Source organism: Rhododendron vialii, chromosome 6a, assembly GCF_030253575.1.
Source record: "Rhododendron vialii isolate Sample 1 chromosome 6a, ASM3025357v1".
In the NCBI taxonomy this organism is placed as follows: domain Eukaryota; kingdom Viridiplantae; phylum Streptophyta; class Magnoliopsida; order Ericales; family Ericaceae; genus Rhododendron; species Rhododendron vialii.
In genome coordinates this window covers 11,442,219-11,459,543 of record NC_080562.1, presented here as the reverse complement: position 1 = coordinate 11,459,543, position 17,325 = coordinate 11,442,219, and the positions used below count along the sequence as shown (strand labels likewise).

The 17,325-nt window shown below is 37.2% G+C and overlaps 1 protein-coding gene and 1 long non-coding RNA gene across 2 annotated transcripts; one reads left to right on the top strand and one right to left on the bottom strand.

Moving 5' to 3' along the window:
• Positions 1–10,602: 10,602 nt before the first annotated feature.
• On the bottom strand, positions 10,603–12,864 carry LOC131329289 (uncharacterized). Its single transcript, XR_009200703.1, has 3 exons — positions 12,716–12,864; positions 11,330–11,394; positions 10,603–10,824 (listed from the first exon to the last, which is right to left on the bottom strand). It is a non-coding gene; the product is annotated as an uncharacterized LOC131329289 (long non-coding RNA).
• Positions 12,865–15,710: 2,846 nt separating this feature from the next.
• Positions 15,711–16,689, top strand: LOC131328394 (uncharacterized). The gene is made up of 3 exons (XM_058361341.1): positions 15,711–16,084; positions 16,130–16,310; positions 16,372–16,689. Exons 1-3 carry the CDS (start codon positions 15,711–15,713, stop codon positions 16,687–16,689), a joined length of 873 nt encoding a protein of 290 aa, XP_058217324.1.
• The last annotated feature ends 636 nt before the right edge of the window (positions 16,690–17,325 follow it).

Below are 17,325 nucleotides of genomic sequence, written 5' to 3'. Positions count from 1 at the left end.
TCCACTTTACTTCTTGGCGGTTGGTCGATTTTGAGAATAGGTCGTCGATTTTGCGAATCGGCAGCGTAACGGCTCTGGTTTGCTTCGAAAGGAAGAGAGATGGATTTTCTCTTCCTAGAAATAACTTTGCTAACTAAACTAGACTACTTTAAAGATCTAGAGGTGGTTTGGTGGTAGCTCTCAAGAACTTCAAAAAACTTAAGAAACTTGAACTTTAGAACAAAAGAAGCTTAGAAATTCTAGAGAGAAGTTGGAGCAAGGAGTGAAGGTATGAGTTTAAGCTTGGAATGACTTGCTATTTATAGGCCAAGGCTCCTCCCTCTCTCTCTCCCATCCGAATCTTTCTCTCTCTCATATCTTTGATTTCTTTCACTTGTCAAGCTTGATTGAAAGCTTGATAGGTTAGGTTATGGGTTGCTTGTACATCTTCTACCTAGTTCTTAGGCATGCAAGGCTAGATTTGGTACTTTGGATTGGATTATGGAAAGATTAGTGGAAGAAAGGAGGATGGTACAAGGTTTTATATTGGTATTTGTATAAATAAGGACAATGAGAGATAGATTTTGCTTGAAGAAGTAAATAACCATGGATTGAAATTAAATCAAAGTACAATGGAAGATCAAGCCAAGGTACAATCCAAATCTCCCTCTTTTCTTCTCTCCTTCTTTCTCTCTCGGTCATCGCTCTCTCTCTCTCTCTCTCCCCCCCCCCTCTCTCGCCCCTCCCCCCCCCTCTCTCTCTCTCTCTCTCTCTCTCTCTCTCTTGTACAATATATATATATATATATATATATATATATATATGAGTATGACCAAGTATATATAAATATAAGTACATAAGTACTATGTAATCTTACTAGATTTTCAAGTCAAGATTTTCTATTAAACTATACAAATAAACACATGTGTACTTTGTAATATTATAAGTATACAAATAAATATATAAGTCCAAGTGTGTGTGTGTGTGTGTGTGTGTGTGTATATGTATAAATAAGTACCATGCAATCTAGGTAGATTTCCAAATCCAATAAAAAAAATTATAAGATCAAATTTCCTATTAAAATAATCCTATTAGGTACATGCTCCATTAAAATATTAGATTTTGTACTTAGGATATCTTAGAGTAATATATTATATAATACATACACACACACACACACACACACACATATATATATATATATATATATGAGTATATCATCCCATGGAAAATCTAGGTAATGATTAAATTAAATAACCTTAGTACTTTATGGCAAGACTAATACTATCATCCAATGGGTAATAATTTCCCTAGCGGTTAATGACCAATAGATAAAAAGGTGAGGTATTATATACACTAGAATAATACCATATGTTCTTTAGGTATGTATATATGGGTATATAACTATATATGGGTACTTTAACAAAATCTATTAAGTACTTTTGGTAGAAAATCTAGATTTTTTCTATTGTCCAATGGATAAAGAATTTCCTAACATTTATTGTCCAATGGGTAATGGTTAAAAGGTAACTAAATGATTTGGTAGTTAGGTTTCTCCAACTAATTGGTTAGAAGCTAACTATAGTTGCCAAGTAGGGATTTTAATCAAGAAACGAATTTTAAAGGGCTAAAATCCAAATACAAAACAACGAGAAAATTATAAAGCCATCCAAGAGGAATTAAAGAATTTGAATAAACAACGAGATTATTATTTACTAAAAATCGAAGTTGTTACATCTATACTAATCACGATCACAAATAATGATCATCATTTCTCACACTTTAATGAAAACATAGTACAACTAACTATTCACGATCCAATGTAATAATAATATTCATTTTTCATACTCTAACCAAGCCAAGTTCAAGATATAATGTCTATATTAATCACGATCACAGAATGATCCCTTTGTCACACTCTAACAAAACATAGTACAACTAACTAATCACAATTCACAATCACTTGTAATAATCTTCATTTTTCATACTCTAACCAAGCTAAGTTCAAGATATAATATCTATACTAATCATGATCACAAATAATGATCATCCTTTGTCACACTCTAATGAAACATAGTACAACTAACTATTCACGATCACATGTAATAATAATCTTCATTTTTCATACTCTAACCAAGCTAAATTCAAGATATAATGTCTATACTAATCATGATCGCAGAAAATGATCATCCTTTGTCACACTCTAATGGCCCATCAAATAGTCAAACTAATTGTAAACTTTTGGGCCCACCTAATAGAAGTCCAAGTCCAATTCTTACTTTTACTTCCTGAGATAGTCTAATTCTTTGGCCAATTGACTAGCAAATATTACTCCTTTTCCTTTATATTCATGCTCGTGGCAAGAGCTAAACTTCGAGTACTTCCAACTTCGCGTTTTTTTATCAAATTGTCCAAATACCTACAATTACAAAAATTAAGCATTAAAACATCAAGTAATAAAATAAAAAGACTTAGCAATGATAAATTAGGAGGCACTAATGTGAACATTTACGTGCCTATTGTAACGCCCCGATTTTTCAAGAAATTTCGGAAGCATTAACCCTAAAATACACTGAATTTTACAAACTATTAGGCCCCTATTTATCCTTATACAAAAATTACAATTTCAAAATAATACAAAAATCTATGTAACAAAAGCAACTCCAGAGCGACTCTAGTTTTGACATGAAATTCCAAGCAATGTTGGCCCAGACTCCGTTTCAGGGGTCCCACCTGTATCAACTGCTCCATTGTGGAATCCTGCACACTTTGGCAAATTGAACGCCGAAGCAAACGATTTGCCAGGATACAAACATATCCTGAGTGATAATTCACTAAGTAGAAATCCTAAAACCCAATACCACAATATGCAGATTAACAATATAATAATTCATAATACACCGAAGGTACAAAATAATAACACATCGTCTTTTTCTTTACTATTCATCATCTTACATGTAATCTAAGGATTCTCTCCGCGAGATCCTTTCCTCCCACATCCATTAACTACAATCGTCTCATGGGTCGACCCTTCCTCTTACTTGTCCTGCACCAGGGTCCTATGTGAGTGCATCTAAGTTATGTACCGAGTATGTTCTCACTTAAGACCATAACAGGAGGATCGGGTCATCCCATGACGTATCGTACATTAGAGTCGGACATCCACTACCCCACGCTAACTATAACCGTCTCATGGGACCCATTTTCTTTCTCCAAGAGAAACTTCCCATGACGTACCATACATTAACGTCTCACTAACTATAACCGTCTCATGGGACCCATTCTCTTCCTCAAAGAGAAACTTTCCATGACGTATCATACATTAACGTCTCACTAACTATAACCGTCTCATGGGACCCATTCTCTTCCTCGAAGAGAAACTTCCCATGACGTATCATACGTTAGCGTCACAATACCGGGTCCCTCAGGTAACCCATTTCAACACAGGGCCCCATAGGTTACCCTTGCCATCACCATGGCTCAAATCACAATCCATACAATTACACTTTCAACACTTTACCAGTTTCCATTTACTTAACATCGTCTACGTGAGTCACTACTCGTAACCACCCAGGAAACCTATTTGTCCAATCTACAACCACAACAAAATATCATACGGTTCAACATTTCAACTAAAAGTACTAACATGCTAACAACACATAACTATGCGATAAAATTAATCCTGTCATAGAATTAATCATTCGAGTAACAAAATAATATTCAGTCAAACAATTAATTACTACACTTAAAATCAAGTCTACTTCTCTCATTTAGAAATTTTATAAAACATTTCTACTATTTAAACATTTTCTTTAACTCTCATACTATTTATAGATTTTACAAACTATTTTTTTTATTGAAAAATACTTATTGCAAAATTTAGTATTTACTAACTATATTAAATATTAATATGAGATTTTTATAACAACAAAATTATGAGAGGCTATTCTAGTTAATATTTATTAAAGTTAAAGATTAACTAATATATAATCTAAAATATTTCTTGTTTACAATCTAAATAAATTTTTACTAGTAAAACATTCTTGTGAATATTTCATAAACATTTATCTACCCCAATAATTTATTAAACACGTAAACGTTCACTCAATACAAATCAATAATGCATCATCCATAATAATTTCACAATCAAACACTTGTTAAACGATCATAAATTTTCACAGGGTATAACACTAATTATTCTAGCACAACCGGACTGAATTTTAATATAAACAGGACTAAAAAATAAATTAACAATTTAATAGCAGGTTATCATCTTCAATAAACTTTAAATCTAAGAAACTCCATTAAAATGCAGATAAAGGTTTCGGGTTTCCGGAAAACTACCTCAAACGCGATTCTAAGTTCGGATAAGTGTTGTACGGTGTCCGTAGATCGTCGTGATAGTTCTGAAATCTCCAGGCAGCGTCCGGCGGCACTCTGACAGGGCCCGCAGCAGCGGTGTGCCCACAAAACTCACGGTGTGCACACACCTACGACCACAACTCTCTCTCTCTCTCTCTCTCTCTCTCTCTCTCTCTCTTTCTCTCTTCTAGACTCAACAATAAAATTGGGAGTGAAATAATATACTGGTGTTCAATTTTCGGATTATGTGGGTATGTATAATGAGAGAGAATAAGGTAATGAGAATGTGAGAGGATAAGTGTAGAAGTGGTGGAATAAGGAAGGAGAGTGATACTGATAATGATAAAAAGATAAGGGACAAGTGCCACATTTGGGGAGAGTGTTTCAATTCTAATGTATGTGGACGCATGTATGTACATGGTGAGAATGTATCTGGACGCTTTTATGTATAGGATGAGAGATAGAGAAGTGGAGAGTTAGTTTGAATAGAGTTCTACTTAGGGTTTAGATAGGAAAGATAAGAGATAAATATGAATCACTGATTCGTATATCTAAAGTTTTAATACATATCTTATACAATAGTGCAAAATAATATTAATTGTACACATAATAATATATTTTAATTATTAAATCTAATTAATTATTGAATTAGGAATTTAACAGTATAAATTTGTATTAAAAAAAATTGGGTCAAAAATCCGGGTCGTTACACCTATCATCTAACGAAACATAATACAACTAACTAATCACGATTCACTAATCTTTATTAGGGTTGCATTGATCACGTGGCTACTAGGGAACTATTTGTTTCTCAATCTTACAAATAGATAATTGAATTACATTAATTGCTATCTAATTTGATTAAAGAAGAAGAAGAAGCAAAGAATTGAACGTGTCACTATTACCCAAACTTATTTTAATTATTATGTAAATGTATACATATATCAGGACGGTTTCAGGGACACCTAAAAAAAATATAAAAAAACACCCCAAAGTTCTCGATCGAAAAGTTTGGAGTGTTTTTTTTTAGTTCGATCGGGAACTTTGGGATTTCCTTGGAACCGCCCTATATATATAATATATAAATATATAATGTTTTGCCATATGAAAACAAATACAAGTCACTTAGCAAAAAGAAAAAAGAAAAAGAAAACACATCAGTAAACTCTTTTTTGATAGTCACATATATTCTACTAATGCTCTCACAATAAACCCCAACACCCACCCACCCCTTCATTATTCTTCACTGTATTCGAAAGCTGAAAACCTCAATTCTCAGAGGGTCGAAGGAACCCAATTGACAAACCAATTTCGGTCAGTAGCCTATAAATCGAGACTAGTTATAATGATCAACCATCCAAATCCAATCCACAATTCTTCGGTTGTTCCTCAACTATCTACAAATGTCTTCATCCCAATCTTTGCGTCCATCAATAGCTCAAGGAGCTAGATTTGATGATAAGCATCTATGGAATCATGTCCAGGTTTTGATCGTGGCTAATGGAAGAGGGGGAAATCAAACCTGGGTTTGTAATTACTGCAACAAGAGATATTAAACAAAGGTGAAAGGCCACCTATTGAGGCTTCCTCACCATAATGTTGAAGGTTGCTTATCCATAAGTAATGAGGTGCTTGAAGCTATAAGGAAGAAGCATGAAGCAGCTGAAGTTAAAAAGGCTCAACTAGCCTTAAATGCAAGGAAAAAAGCAGAGTACGTCGCCATCCCAGAAGGTTCTAACCTTCTCTAGCAGAAAAAATGCAAGGGAATGGCCACTGGAGATGCTTTAACTGATGCGTTCAATGTTGCGCAGAGAGATGTTGCTGACAAAGATTGTGCACGAATGTTCTACGCTAGTGGTTTGGCATTTAATCTTGCAAGATCCCCTTATTTTCAGAAATACTCACTGACCCTTGCAAATAGCAGGTTTTGTGGTTATCTTACTCCTTCATTTTACAATATTTTTTTTACAAGTTCTCTCTGTTTTTGAAAGTACTCATTAATCCTTTCAATTAACAGGTTAGCTGGATACATTCCTCCTTCATACAATAGGTTGCGTACCACTTTGTTTTCCCAGAAAAAAGAGCATATCAATAGGTTGTTGTAGCCAGTGAAAGATACATGGAAAAAGAGAGGTGTTTCATTGGTCTCCGATGGGTGGTTTGATAGGTCTCTGATTAACATAATGGTAGCATCTACTGGAGGAGCTATGTTAATAAAAGTCATTGATGCGAGTGGAAAACCAAGGATGCAGAGTATGTTGCAAACTTGTTCTTACAGGTGATCAAGGATTTAGAATAAGCAAATGTGGTCCAAATTGTTATCGACAATGCCTTGAACTACAAGGCTGCTGGGTTAACTATTGAAGCCAAATACCCCTATGTATTTTGGACTCCATGCGTTGTGCACAGTCTCAACTTGGCCTCAAAGAGCATCTACGAGCCAAGAGAAAAAACACCTTAGTATGCCCAATGTAAGTGGATTTCAGATTTGATAAAGCAAATGCAAGATATTCATAACTTTGTTCTCAACTAGGGCTGTAAACGAGCCGAATCGAGCCGAATATTAGAATACTCAGATTCGTTCGTTAAGTTTTTTAGCGAACTCGAGCTCGAGCCGAACTCAATAAAAATTATGACGAGCCAAACTTGAACCGAGCTTGCCCAGGTTTGGGTCGAACTCGAGCTTGTTTACGAGCCTTAACGATTCAATAATATCATATTTTTATGTTCTTATACAGGTCTAAAACTGCAAATAAAATTTTCATTATGTACATAAATATGTTCATATACATATAAAAAGATAAAAACATATACATAAGTAAATTTTTAGTAATTGTAAACGTTTAGACTTGTACAAGTTTTAAAATTTTTACTATATAACTATATAAAATCCCCATGATACACATATACTTCAAGTTCACGAGCCTAATCGAGCCGAATGCTGCTGCGTTCATGTTCAGCTCATTTATGAAACGAGCCTAAAATTGAGGTTCAGGTTCGGTTCATTTAGTAGACGAATCGAACTCGAACGAGCCTTTACCGAGTCGAGCCTCGAACAGTTCACGAACGGCTCAGTTCATTTACAGCCCTATTCTCAACCATGGCAAGGCAAATTACATCTTCAATCACTACTCTAATCTGAAATTGCTAAGTGTAGCAGAAACTAGATTTGCCTCTTGTTTTATCATGGCTAAACACTCAAGGGAAGTTAAGACATCTCTAGAAAAAGTGGTGATGGATGCAAGCTGGAAAACCTATAGGGTAGATGGAAACACTTTAGCTGGAACTAAAGCTCGTGAGGTGAAAAAATACATTATTGATGACACATTTTGGGATCAGTTAGATTATCTTTTAAGTTTCATCGAACCAATCATTGACATGTTGAGGATAGCTGACACAGACTCTCCAATTTTGCATCTCATATATGATATGTGTGATACAATGATTGAGAATGTGAAAAAGAGGATATTTGAACATGAAGAAGAATTGGAGTTTGGTAAATTTGACTTTTTCGATGTTGTGCACCAAATTTTGGAAAGTATGTGGAACAAAAGTAATACCCCTCTACATTGTATGGCTCATTCATTGGTCCCAAAGAATTATTGTGATGCTTGGCTGAATAGTGGAAATATTGGTGTTGCACGGATCTCTCCACATGAGGATCACGAGGTCTCCCTAAATAGAAGTAAATGTTTCAAACGGCTTTTTCCCAATGAATCTGACTTGCAAAAGGCTTATTCGGAATATGGAGCATTTTTCGAGTGGGTCTGATTATTTTAGCCAAGCTCATGTTATCAATGCCCGAATGTTTGAGAAACCTATTTAATGGTGGTCCAATCATGGGGCTTCAACCCCATTGCTACAAGCCTTGGCCTTCAAATTGCTTTCGCAGCTAGCATCTTCCTCTTGCTGTGAGAGGATTGGAGCACATATTTTGTGATTCAAAGTGTGAAGAGAAACCGGCTAGCAACAAGTCGAGCTAAAGACCTAGTCTTTGTGCATTGCAACATGCCTTCTCTCAAGGAAAAGCAAGGAGTACACAGAAGGACCTTCGAAATATTGGGACATAAGTAGTACACTTTTCTCCTAATATTTAACAAGCATTTCATGTTTATTGCATTTTAAAAGTTATTTTTGTATGGATTTTCAGGTGGAGATCAGTTTGATATAGAAGGACAAGAGGTGGCAGAGCTTGCACAACTTTCCGTTGATGAACCACAGTTTGAGAAGATGACTTTTCAGGATGTTGAGGCGGGTGAAGAGCGGCTGGATGGAGATGAGTTTTAGAAGATGCATTTTATGATTTGTTTTGTTGCAAGTACTAAGTAGTAGGTCGTATTAGTATGTTGGACCAAGGAACACATCTTTGTTTTTGGTGTTGGACTAGCTAAGTAAGATTATTATGTTGCTGATCAAAAAAAAGTAAGAGTATTATGTTTGAACTATGAATTGGATGTAAGTTAGGTTATTTAAGACACAACTCCATTTCTCTAATTGAATTGTCAGTTTCTATTTATTGAGCTGTTACAAACTTATGATACATATATATATATACACACACACACACAATAAGCTTCAAATGCAGACGTCCTCACTTTTACAAAATGCGGACGCCTGTCTTTTGCCGTTGGATCTCATCCAACAGCTCAGATTTTAAAAGGGTAATTTGCAGGTTTAAAGTGATTTGGGTCAGGTAATATCCTTCTCGGGTTCCCACACATGGGTTAGAACCCCCCAAAATCCCCTTTCATGCCTCATTTGAACAGACGATCGAAGATAGAGAAGAGAGGGAGAGAGAAGACGAACGACGAATGAAGACGCCTCATTTTTTCTTCTTCAGATCCTTTCAAGACCTCATCTCCAAGTATATCTTGCTCTCGCCGTCTCGCGAGCTCTCTCTCTCTATCTTTTTGAAGCCGGTTTTTCCTAGGGTTTTGTTTGGAACGACGACCATGACGATCAAGGACGACGAAGGCTCGACCTTCATCAAGGTATCTCTCTCTTTCTCGGTCAATCTGTTCAACCCCCAATTTTTAGGGTTTTTTTTTCTTTCGAAAATCTATTTTCTTTTCGACAAGAACAACCCTTTCCCCTTGCAAATTTGATTTTTGTTTCGAAAATCTTATTTTGTTTGAAAATCTTTTTTTTTTATTTATGTTATTTTTCCTGATTTATGCTATTTTTTGAATTTATGTTATTTTTCTGAAGAACGAAGAACAAATCGAACGTGGGTACAACGTGACAACAACGACGGCGCACCGAGGTCGATTTCTCTCTCTCTCTCTCTCTCTGACTAAAAAATTAGGGTTTTCGTTAACTGTTTAGTTTTTTTTTTTTTTTAAATTTTGAGTTAGGGTGATGATGATGAGAGTGACTCACATCTGGAGGAATATGTTTGTGCACACCGGAATTTTTTTTTTTCCAGTTTTCTGTTTTTTTTTTCTTTTTTCTTCTCGAGTGAATCATGAATACATACAGGGGTGGTTTTAGTGCACCTTGATTAGTGAGAAAGAAACGTTTAAGTGGTAACAATAGGGTCACAGAGTCTGTTCACTGGTTTGTTTAAGAAAATTAGAATTTTTGAACTGATTTGAAAATCTATTCATGTCTATTTTTTTCCCGACCAGATATGGAGACCGATCTATAAGAAGAAAGTGTTATGCCACCACTGACCATCCAACAACCAAAGTCTGTCTCTCTCCATCCCTCCTCGGGTTAAGAAATTAGGATTGTAGTATGGTAACGGTGTCCATATTGTTTTTTCTTTTGGATTGTAATATGCTGTGTGAATCATTTGTGAATTCTTCACAAGCATTTTACACTCCCCAAGTTAAGGTTAAGAATAACCTCATACCCAAAATTAATCAAGAGTTTGATAGTCTACAGAAAGTTAAGGAATTTTACAACCGTTAAGCTAAAGAATGTGGATTTGGTACCCGATCATATTCTAGCAAAAAGAGTACAGCCGAGGTAAATGTAATCGTAGGAAGGAGTTTTGTTGTTTCAAACAAGGGTTGACGGTCCAAAAAAGTACTCAACCAAACAAACGGCGTCGGAGGATAACTAGAGAGAATTGTCGTGCAAGATTGGTTGTTGTGAGGAAGGGTGTATGTTGTTTTCCAATTTTTCGAGGGTCATAATCATCCACTTATGTCACGCCCCGCCCCGCAAACGGCACCCAGAATGGGCCCGAGTCAGCGCGGCCACGTGGCATTCCACACAAAAGACCATGCCACACTCTACAACCAATCAAAATACAACTTAGCGGAAGACTTCTCACTTAAAATACAACCAAGTCAATGCCAAAATCTCAACTCACAAGTTATAATAAATATCCCTCTCTCCAATTAATTACAAAACATTTAGGTTAGCTTCTAGACGAATCAGCTACGCAACAATCTAACCAAAGACATCACCCGACGCTAGTCACAGCACTTTCCAAAGCGTTGACCAGTAGTGGACCCACTCTAAGCCACCTGCTACCTGGCAATCCAAAAAGGAAAGCCAGAGTGTGTGAGATATAGAAATGCTCGGTAAAATATCACAATATCCAAAAGAATATCAATAAGAATACTCACTAGCAACATAACTGAAATACCCATATGAATACAATAGTCATAACCACCACATTCTCAAAACATAGCAATATTATCCAATAAACAACCACATAACAATAACGGCATGAATGTAAATCACACGAAACTCAACATAAGTACTCAATCGTATAACCACATGTGTAAACACCAACATACAGTGGCACGTCTGCCACATCCTATGTACCCAAGGTATTGTGTCCCGCACACCACACTCCCATTCACCGTTAATTAGACGGCATGGCCGACGATATGGTGTGACTCACTCCACAATCCTTTAGCGAGTACAATCAACACCCAACAAACACATATCATTAACTAAATCCCAATTAGCATGATATACAATCACCACCATGTAATACTTTATTGAACATAATCATATCAAACACACTCACCTTTCATTCGACTGGAGTATGCCAAATTTACGGTTTCGGCACCTCCTAAAAGACCGGCTCGTTACCTAGCCACAAGTTAACCCATATTAGCATATGAACATCTAGGAATGTTAAACCAAATGCTAGACTAACAAATCATAACATGCCTTCTACACTAGCTAATGGGGCAAACATTACACAAAGTCACCAAAATCTCTAGAGGTGTCTGGGAGTACCCACATACCCGGGAGACCTCACACACCTCTTCCATACTCCAAGGTACTCCAACACACCCAAAAATTATCAAATATAAAGACCCACAAGTGTACAATCTCAACCAAACAGACCAACGCAACAAAACTCCCAAAACAGGAATGACAACCACCACCAGCCTGTCTTATTTTGGCCATATCTAATTAAACAACATGAATTCCAGGGCGACACTTAAACCATTGAAAAGTAGACTTCTTCTTCTTTGAATCCATAGGTCATACATCAAAAACAGAGTTCGGGTAACCTAACTACGGCCTTACGATTATAGCTTCAACATAACAGTAAAAACTGGTGCAAAGGCAGAATTTAGGTCAATTTTAGATGCAAATCTGTTATCGCTCGGACATACCCATGCTGCATGGGATGTATTGTTGGAAAGCTCTATGTGTCTAGTTTCTAACAAAACAAACGGTGTGTCATTTCGAGTCCTGAGCTAGGAGTTATGGCCATTATACCAAAGTCCGTCGGTGCTGTCAGATTCTACGCGGGAATAAGTAAAATTGATTGAAAAATCATAACTCTTTCATCTTAAACCCAAAAATATTGAAACCAACACCAAAAGTTGCACCACTACAAGCCCTACACTCAGTTAAAATCCCAGGTTCAGAAACGAGAGGAGGTTAACCCAACAATCAAAAGAAAAACCGATTCGCAACCATTTTCGCCCCAGTCAACCAACCCTGCTTTAGAAATTCACCAAAAATTGTATGCTTAACCAAATTACTTGATTCCAATGCCAATCTCTTCTTAACTTAAATATGCAGCTCCTGTAAAAGACCCAAAGCCACCCAAAATGTTCATCATGCCCAGAAAGTTAAAAGAAGACAGCCACGCACAGAATCGCACATCCAGCAAACAGCCAGTATACAAAAATTCATAACTAATTGTGTGATTATCGGTTTTGCATGATCTTGGTACCGAAATCTTCGTATTGAAACGTACTTTTACAGTTCTGAAGACACCAAAAATTGATTCCCAACAGAAGGGCCCCCAAAAGACAGATTACCAAAACCCACGAATTTGACCCAAAACATGAACTTTGTCAATTTCCTTTCAAAACTCAATCCATAGAGAATCTAACCACACAAATATAAAATTAAACATGGATTACACTTCTAGAGTACAAGAACTTACTTGTCACCGAGTTGGATCGACGAAAACAGACCTCTCCTTCCTCCCTCCCCTTAGCCGTGACCTCCTCCTCCCTTTCTCTCCCCCTCTCTCTCTCGCTATGTCGGCAGAATTGGGGAGAATGAGGAAATATCCTCCTGATGACTATTTAGTCACTTAGGAAGAAATCCCATGCGGTCACCTCTCCTCTCAACTTATACTCCAAACCAATAACAATTCTCCATGTAAATCACACCAAGGCCCCTCATAGAATCCAACAAATACAAATTAAACCCCAAACCTCAAAATTAAATTGAAACTCTAAATATCCCGGGACGGGTGTTACAACTTACATCTCCGAGGAGGGCGCATTGGCTTTGATCCCATCGTAAGGTGTCAACTGCCAAAAAAGCTTTAGTAGAACAATTGTCAATAGCAAATGTGCCAACTTGTCAACAAATGACTATATTTCATGTTTCCATGTTACGAAAGTACGTTGAGGATCCGTCTCGTGTGTTGACTTCCAAGCCGATAGAGCTAAAAAATGATCTAACTTATGTAGAGCAGCCGATGGAAATTTTAGATCACAGAGATCAAGTTTTGCACAATAAGACTATTCCATTGGTGAAAGTCTTGTGGAGGAGTCACGCGATCGAGAAGGCAACTTGGGAGACTGAAGAAAATATGAGAGCTCAATACCCACATCTATTTTCTAAAGGTAAGTGAATTTCGGGTCAAAATTCTTTTAACGGGAGGATAATTGTGAGACCTGACTCTTATTTTTTTAAAAGAAAAGAAAAGAAGTATGCTTATTAAAAGTAAGTTTTATTTTCTTTATGTGGGTTTCCAATGTAGATTCCTAAAACTATAGAGATGTAGTTGTAAAAAAAAACACAAAATGTGTGTGTTGGTGTGCACGTGGATGATTAGGGAAGTGCTAGTGTGCATGTGGCTAGACATAGCTAAAGAGAAAAAAAGAAGAAAGATCTAAATGGAAGAAAAAAAAGAAAGAAAGAAACGTTCAGGAGAAGAAAGAAGGCACAGGCGAGAGGGAACGGGGAAGAGAGGATTAGTGTTAGCGGAAGGCCTAATTTCGGTAGGTAATTCTTAGTCTTTTTTCCATATTGATTGGTTAACATATATCTTGCAATTGAAATGGGTAATTTTGGGGTTTTGATTTCAGTTGGGTTCAATTACCCTAATTAGGGCTACTCTATGCTATTTTTCCCTTGTTGAAATTGTTATTCGTGACTAGAAGCAAAAGAATTGCATGTTAAGAGTTGATTTTAGTGTCTAAGTTGCTATAAGTTGATTACGTGTATGAATTTTCTTGTTGGAATTGTACCAATCATGCTATTAGGTGCTGGGAATAGTTTTTGGGTACAAAAACTATGAGTAATGGGTGCTAGAATTTTATTTGCTGGAAATTTGAATCCTGTGCTGAAAAATGGATTTTTAGGTTGCTGAAACTATGTTGGAATGCTGAAACCGGTTATTTAGGTGCAAGAATTGTGTGCTTAAATGCTGAAAATAACCTTCATAACTACTGTAAATGAATGTTAAGTGTTGAACTTCATTGTAATCCGCTAGGATGCCAGCTGAAACGCTATAAATAATTTGTCCGGTGCTGAGACTGGGTTTGGTTTGCAACCTGGAACAGTAGCTCCTCCATGGCTGTCAAATAAATATTTTTTTTATCATGTGTGGTCGAGCTTATGGAAGGATGTTACACACTAATTGCTATTCGTCTAATCGGGTAACTTTTTGATTATGAAAATGACACTCTCTTATGTGGTCTGATGTGCTGGATTTTATTACGTGGTTAGTCTAAAATGAATTTGATGCTAGAGTAATGGTTGCAATCCTTTCAATTTATGGGTATCTCTGTAATTATACTCACATGTATGGATTTATGTAGCGGCAACGAGCACCGCGACTCCACGTAGGGAGTGAGCTCGTATTGGTACCTTTTTGGCTATGCCTCGAGGTGGGTGTTCTTATTTTTAATAGCGGAAGATGAGACACGGTGTAGAGTTATTTTTTTTCGTATTGAAATGATTAATATTTGGCTTGAGCTCCTAAGCGAGAATATGGTCAAAGCCTTAGTGGCGTTATAATATGGCCTTAATGGCATTATTGAATATTGCCTTAGTGGCGTGGATAAATATTACCTTAGTGGCTTGACGACTCTTGCTTTAGCGGCATTAAGAGTATTGCCTTAGTGGCGTTATGAGTATTATGTAATGAAACATTATTGTGGGCCTGAATATTCTTGTTTAAATTGTTTGATAGCACTTGTCTTTATTGCTTCTCTTATTACTAATAAGAACATTCACTGAGCAAGTTGATAGCTCACACCCCCATAGTGTTTTCTTTTCAGGTGCGTGACGGCACGCGGGTCCACTGCAGAGTCTAAACAAGAGTTGTTGATATAGTAGTCTAGTTTTTTTTACTCTTTTGGTTATGTGCCTATTTTTGGAGCTTGTATATGTTATAAATACCTATGGGCACATCTTGTATGACAGTTATTTCTGTACATATGCAAGTTAAGTTTTTTTTTTTTTTATGAGTTGGACACTTGGCTAGTGTTTTTATTTACTGTTTGAGCAGGGCCAAGGTGTGGGTCTATCCCATTTGGAAAATAATTTAGCGTGGTGTTTTCCGGGATGGGGTGTGACAATTTTTGGCATCAGAGCCAATGGTTATTAGGTTCTATAGACATTTTGGAGTCTAGAACTTGCAGTGGACCATAGGGAGTCAGTTGAGTTGGTGGTTAGCTTACCTTTGCATGCGTGATAAATATTGAACTGCAATGATATTTGTTGCTTATCTTGAGTTCAATGGCAGACAAAGTTATGGACGGTGAGGAGAAAGATTCAGGGGATCAAGCGGATCAAGGTGAACCTAGTGCTCAAAGTCAAGCAGATATCATGCAGACTCTTGCACGAATTATTGAGTTTCAAACGGGGCACGAGCAAGTTCATCAAATCAGCCGCGTAGTTCAATCCATGAACAGTTTATGAAACTTCAACCTCCAACATTCTCTGGTGGTATGGAACCATTTGAAGCGGAAGAGTGGCTAAAGAGGATGGAGTCTATTTTTGATGTCATGAGTGTTCTTGACGATCAAAAAGTTGTTCTTGCCCCTTTCATGTTAAAAGATAAAGCTCGATTTTGGTGGGAAGCTACTAAAGGGTTGCTGACTACACTAGCAATTAGGGAACTGGAGCCTCCAGTGCCGAAAAAAGTTACTTGGAAAGAATTTATTGCAGGCTTCAATGAGCAATATTTCCCTCTATTGTATCGATATGATATGGAGCATGAGTTTTCTAGTTTGAGGCAAGGTAATATGTCAGTTGCTGAATATAATGCTAAGTTCATCAAATTATCTCGGTTTGCACCAGACTTAATCCGTACAGAGGATGCTAAGTGTTGAAGATTTCAGTTTGGTTTGGATCCCGACATTCGAGCTGGAGTTGCTACTCATGAAGCAAAGAGATATTCTGACTTGGTACACAAATCAAAGATTCCAGAAAAGAGTGTTAATGAGAAGAAAGAAAGGCAAGCACAATATAAGAGGGTCGATTTGAGGCTGGATCATATAGACAGAGGTTTCAGGGTCTCAATTAAGAAGAGTACAGAGTAGGCTACAACAGAATGTTCCATTTGGTGGTCACCAGGATCAGAGTTCTCAGAAGCAACAACCTAGACAGCAAACCAGTGTTTCCTTAGGTAGTGGTACACGAGATATTACTTGTTTTAGTTGTGGAGCGAGGGGGCATGTGGCACGAGACTGTAAGGGAAAACAACAAGAGAAATGTTATCGTTGCAACCAACCTGAGCACAAGATTCGCGATTGTCCTGTGACATCTGTTTTTTCTCCGTCGGTGGGTAGTGTGGCTGGTGGTAATACAACTTCATCTAAGACTCCTCAGAGAGGTGGGGGATCTTCTAGTGGACCTCGTACTCAGGCCAGAGTATTTGCTATGACTCGGTAAGATGCTCAGGCAACACCTGATGTTGTTACAGGTACACTTAATGTTTCTAGTAGGGATGCACATATTTTAATTGATCCTGGCTCTACTCATTCGTATGTGTCCCTATCATTTGGCATGCATTTAAATCAGCCCCTTACATTATTCGATCATTGCTTATCTATGTCTACTCCTATTGAGAAGTGGTGTTAGTAGATGTGACATATAGGGGTTGTGTGGAACGTGTGGGTGAAAAAGAATTACTTGTGAATTTAGTGCCTCTTAACATACATGATTTTGATATAATATTGGGCATAGATTGGTTGGCATCATATCATGCTTTTATAGATTGTTTCAAGAAAGAGGTAATATTTCGGGTTTCTAATGAATTTGAGGTTAAATTTTGTGGCGAGCGAAATGTTACTCTTACCGGGCTGTTTGGATGTAGGAGATGAAGGGGATATGTGAGCCCCCCCTGATTTGTACTCCAGGTGTCCCTCATATCCGGTGTTTGGTTCAACTTTTTGGAAGGGGGAGATAAACACTGTTATGGCTCCATCTCTGGCTGAAGGTGGATTTGTGAAGAGGAGCTCAAACCCCGTCGTTGGCAAATCCAAGGGGTTTTGAGACGGTTTTATCCCTCCAAATCCCCCTTTGGTT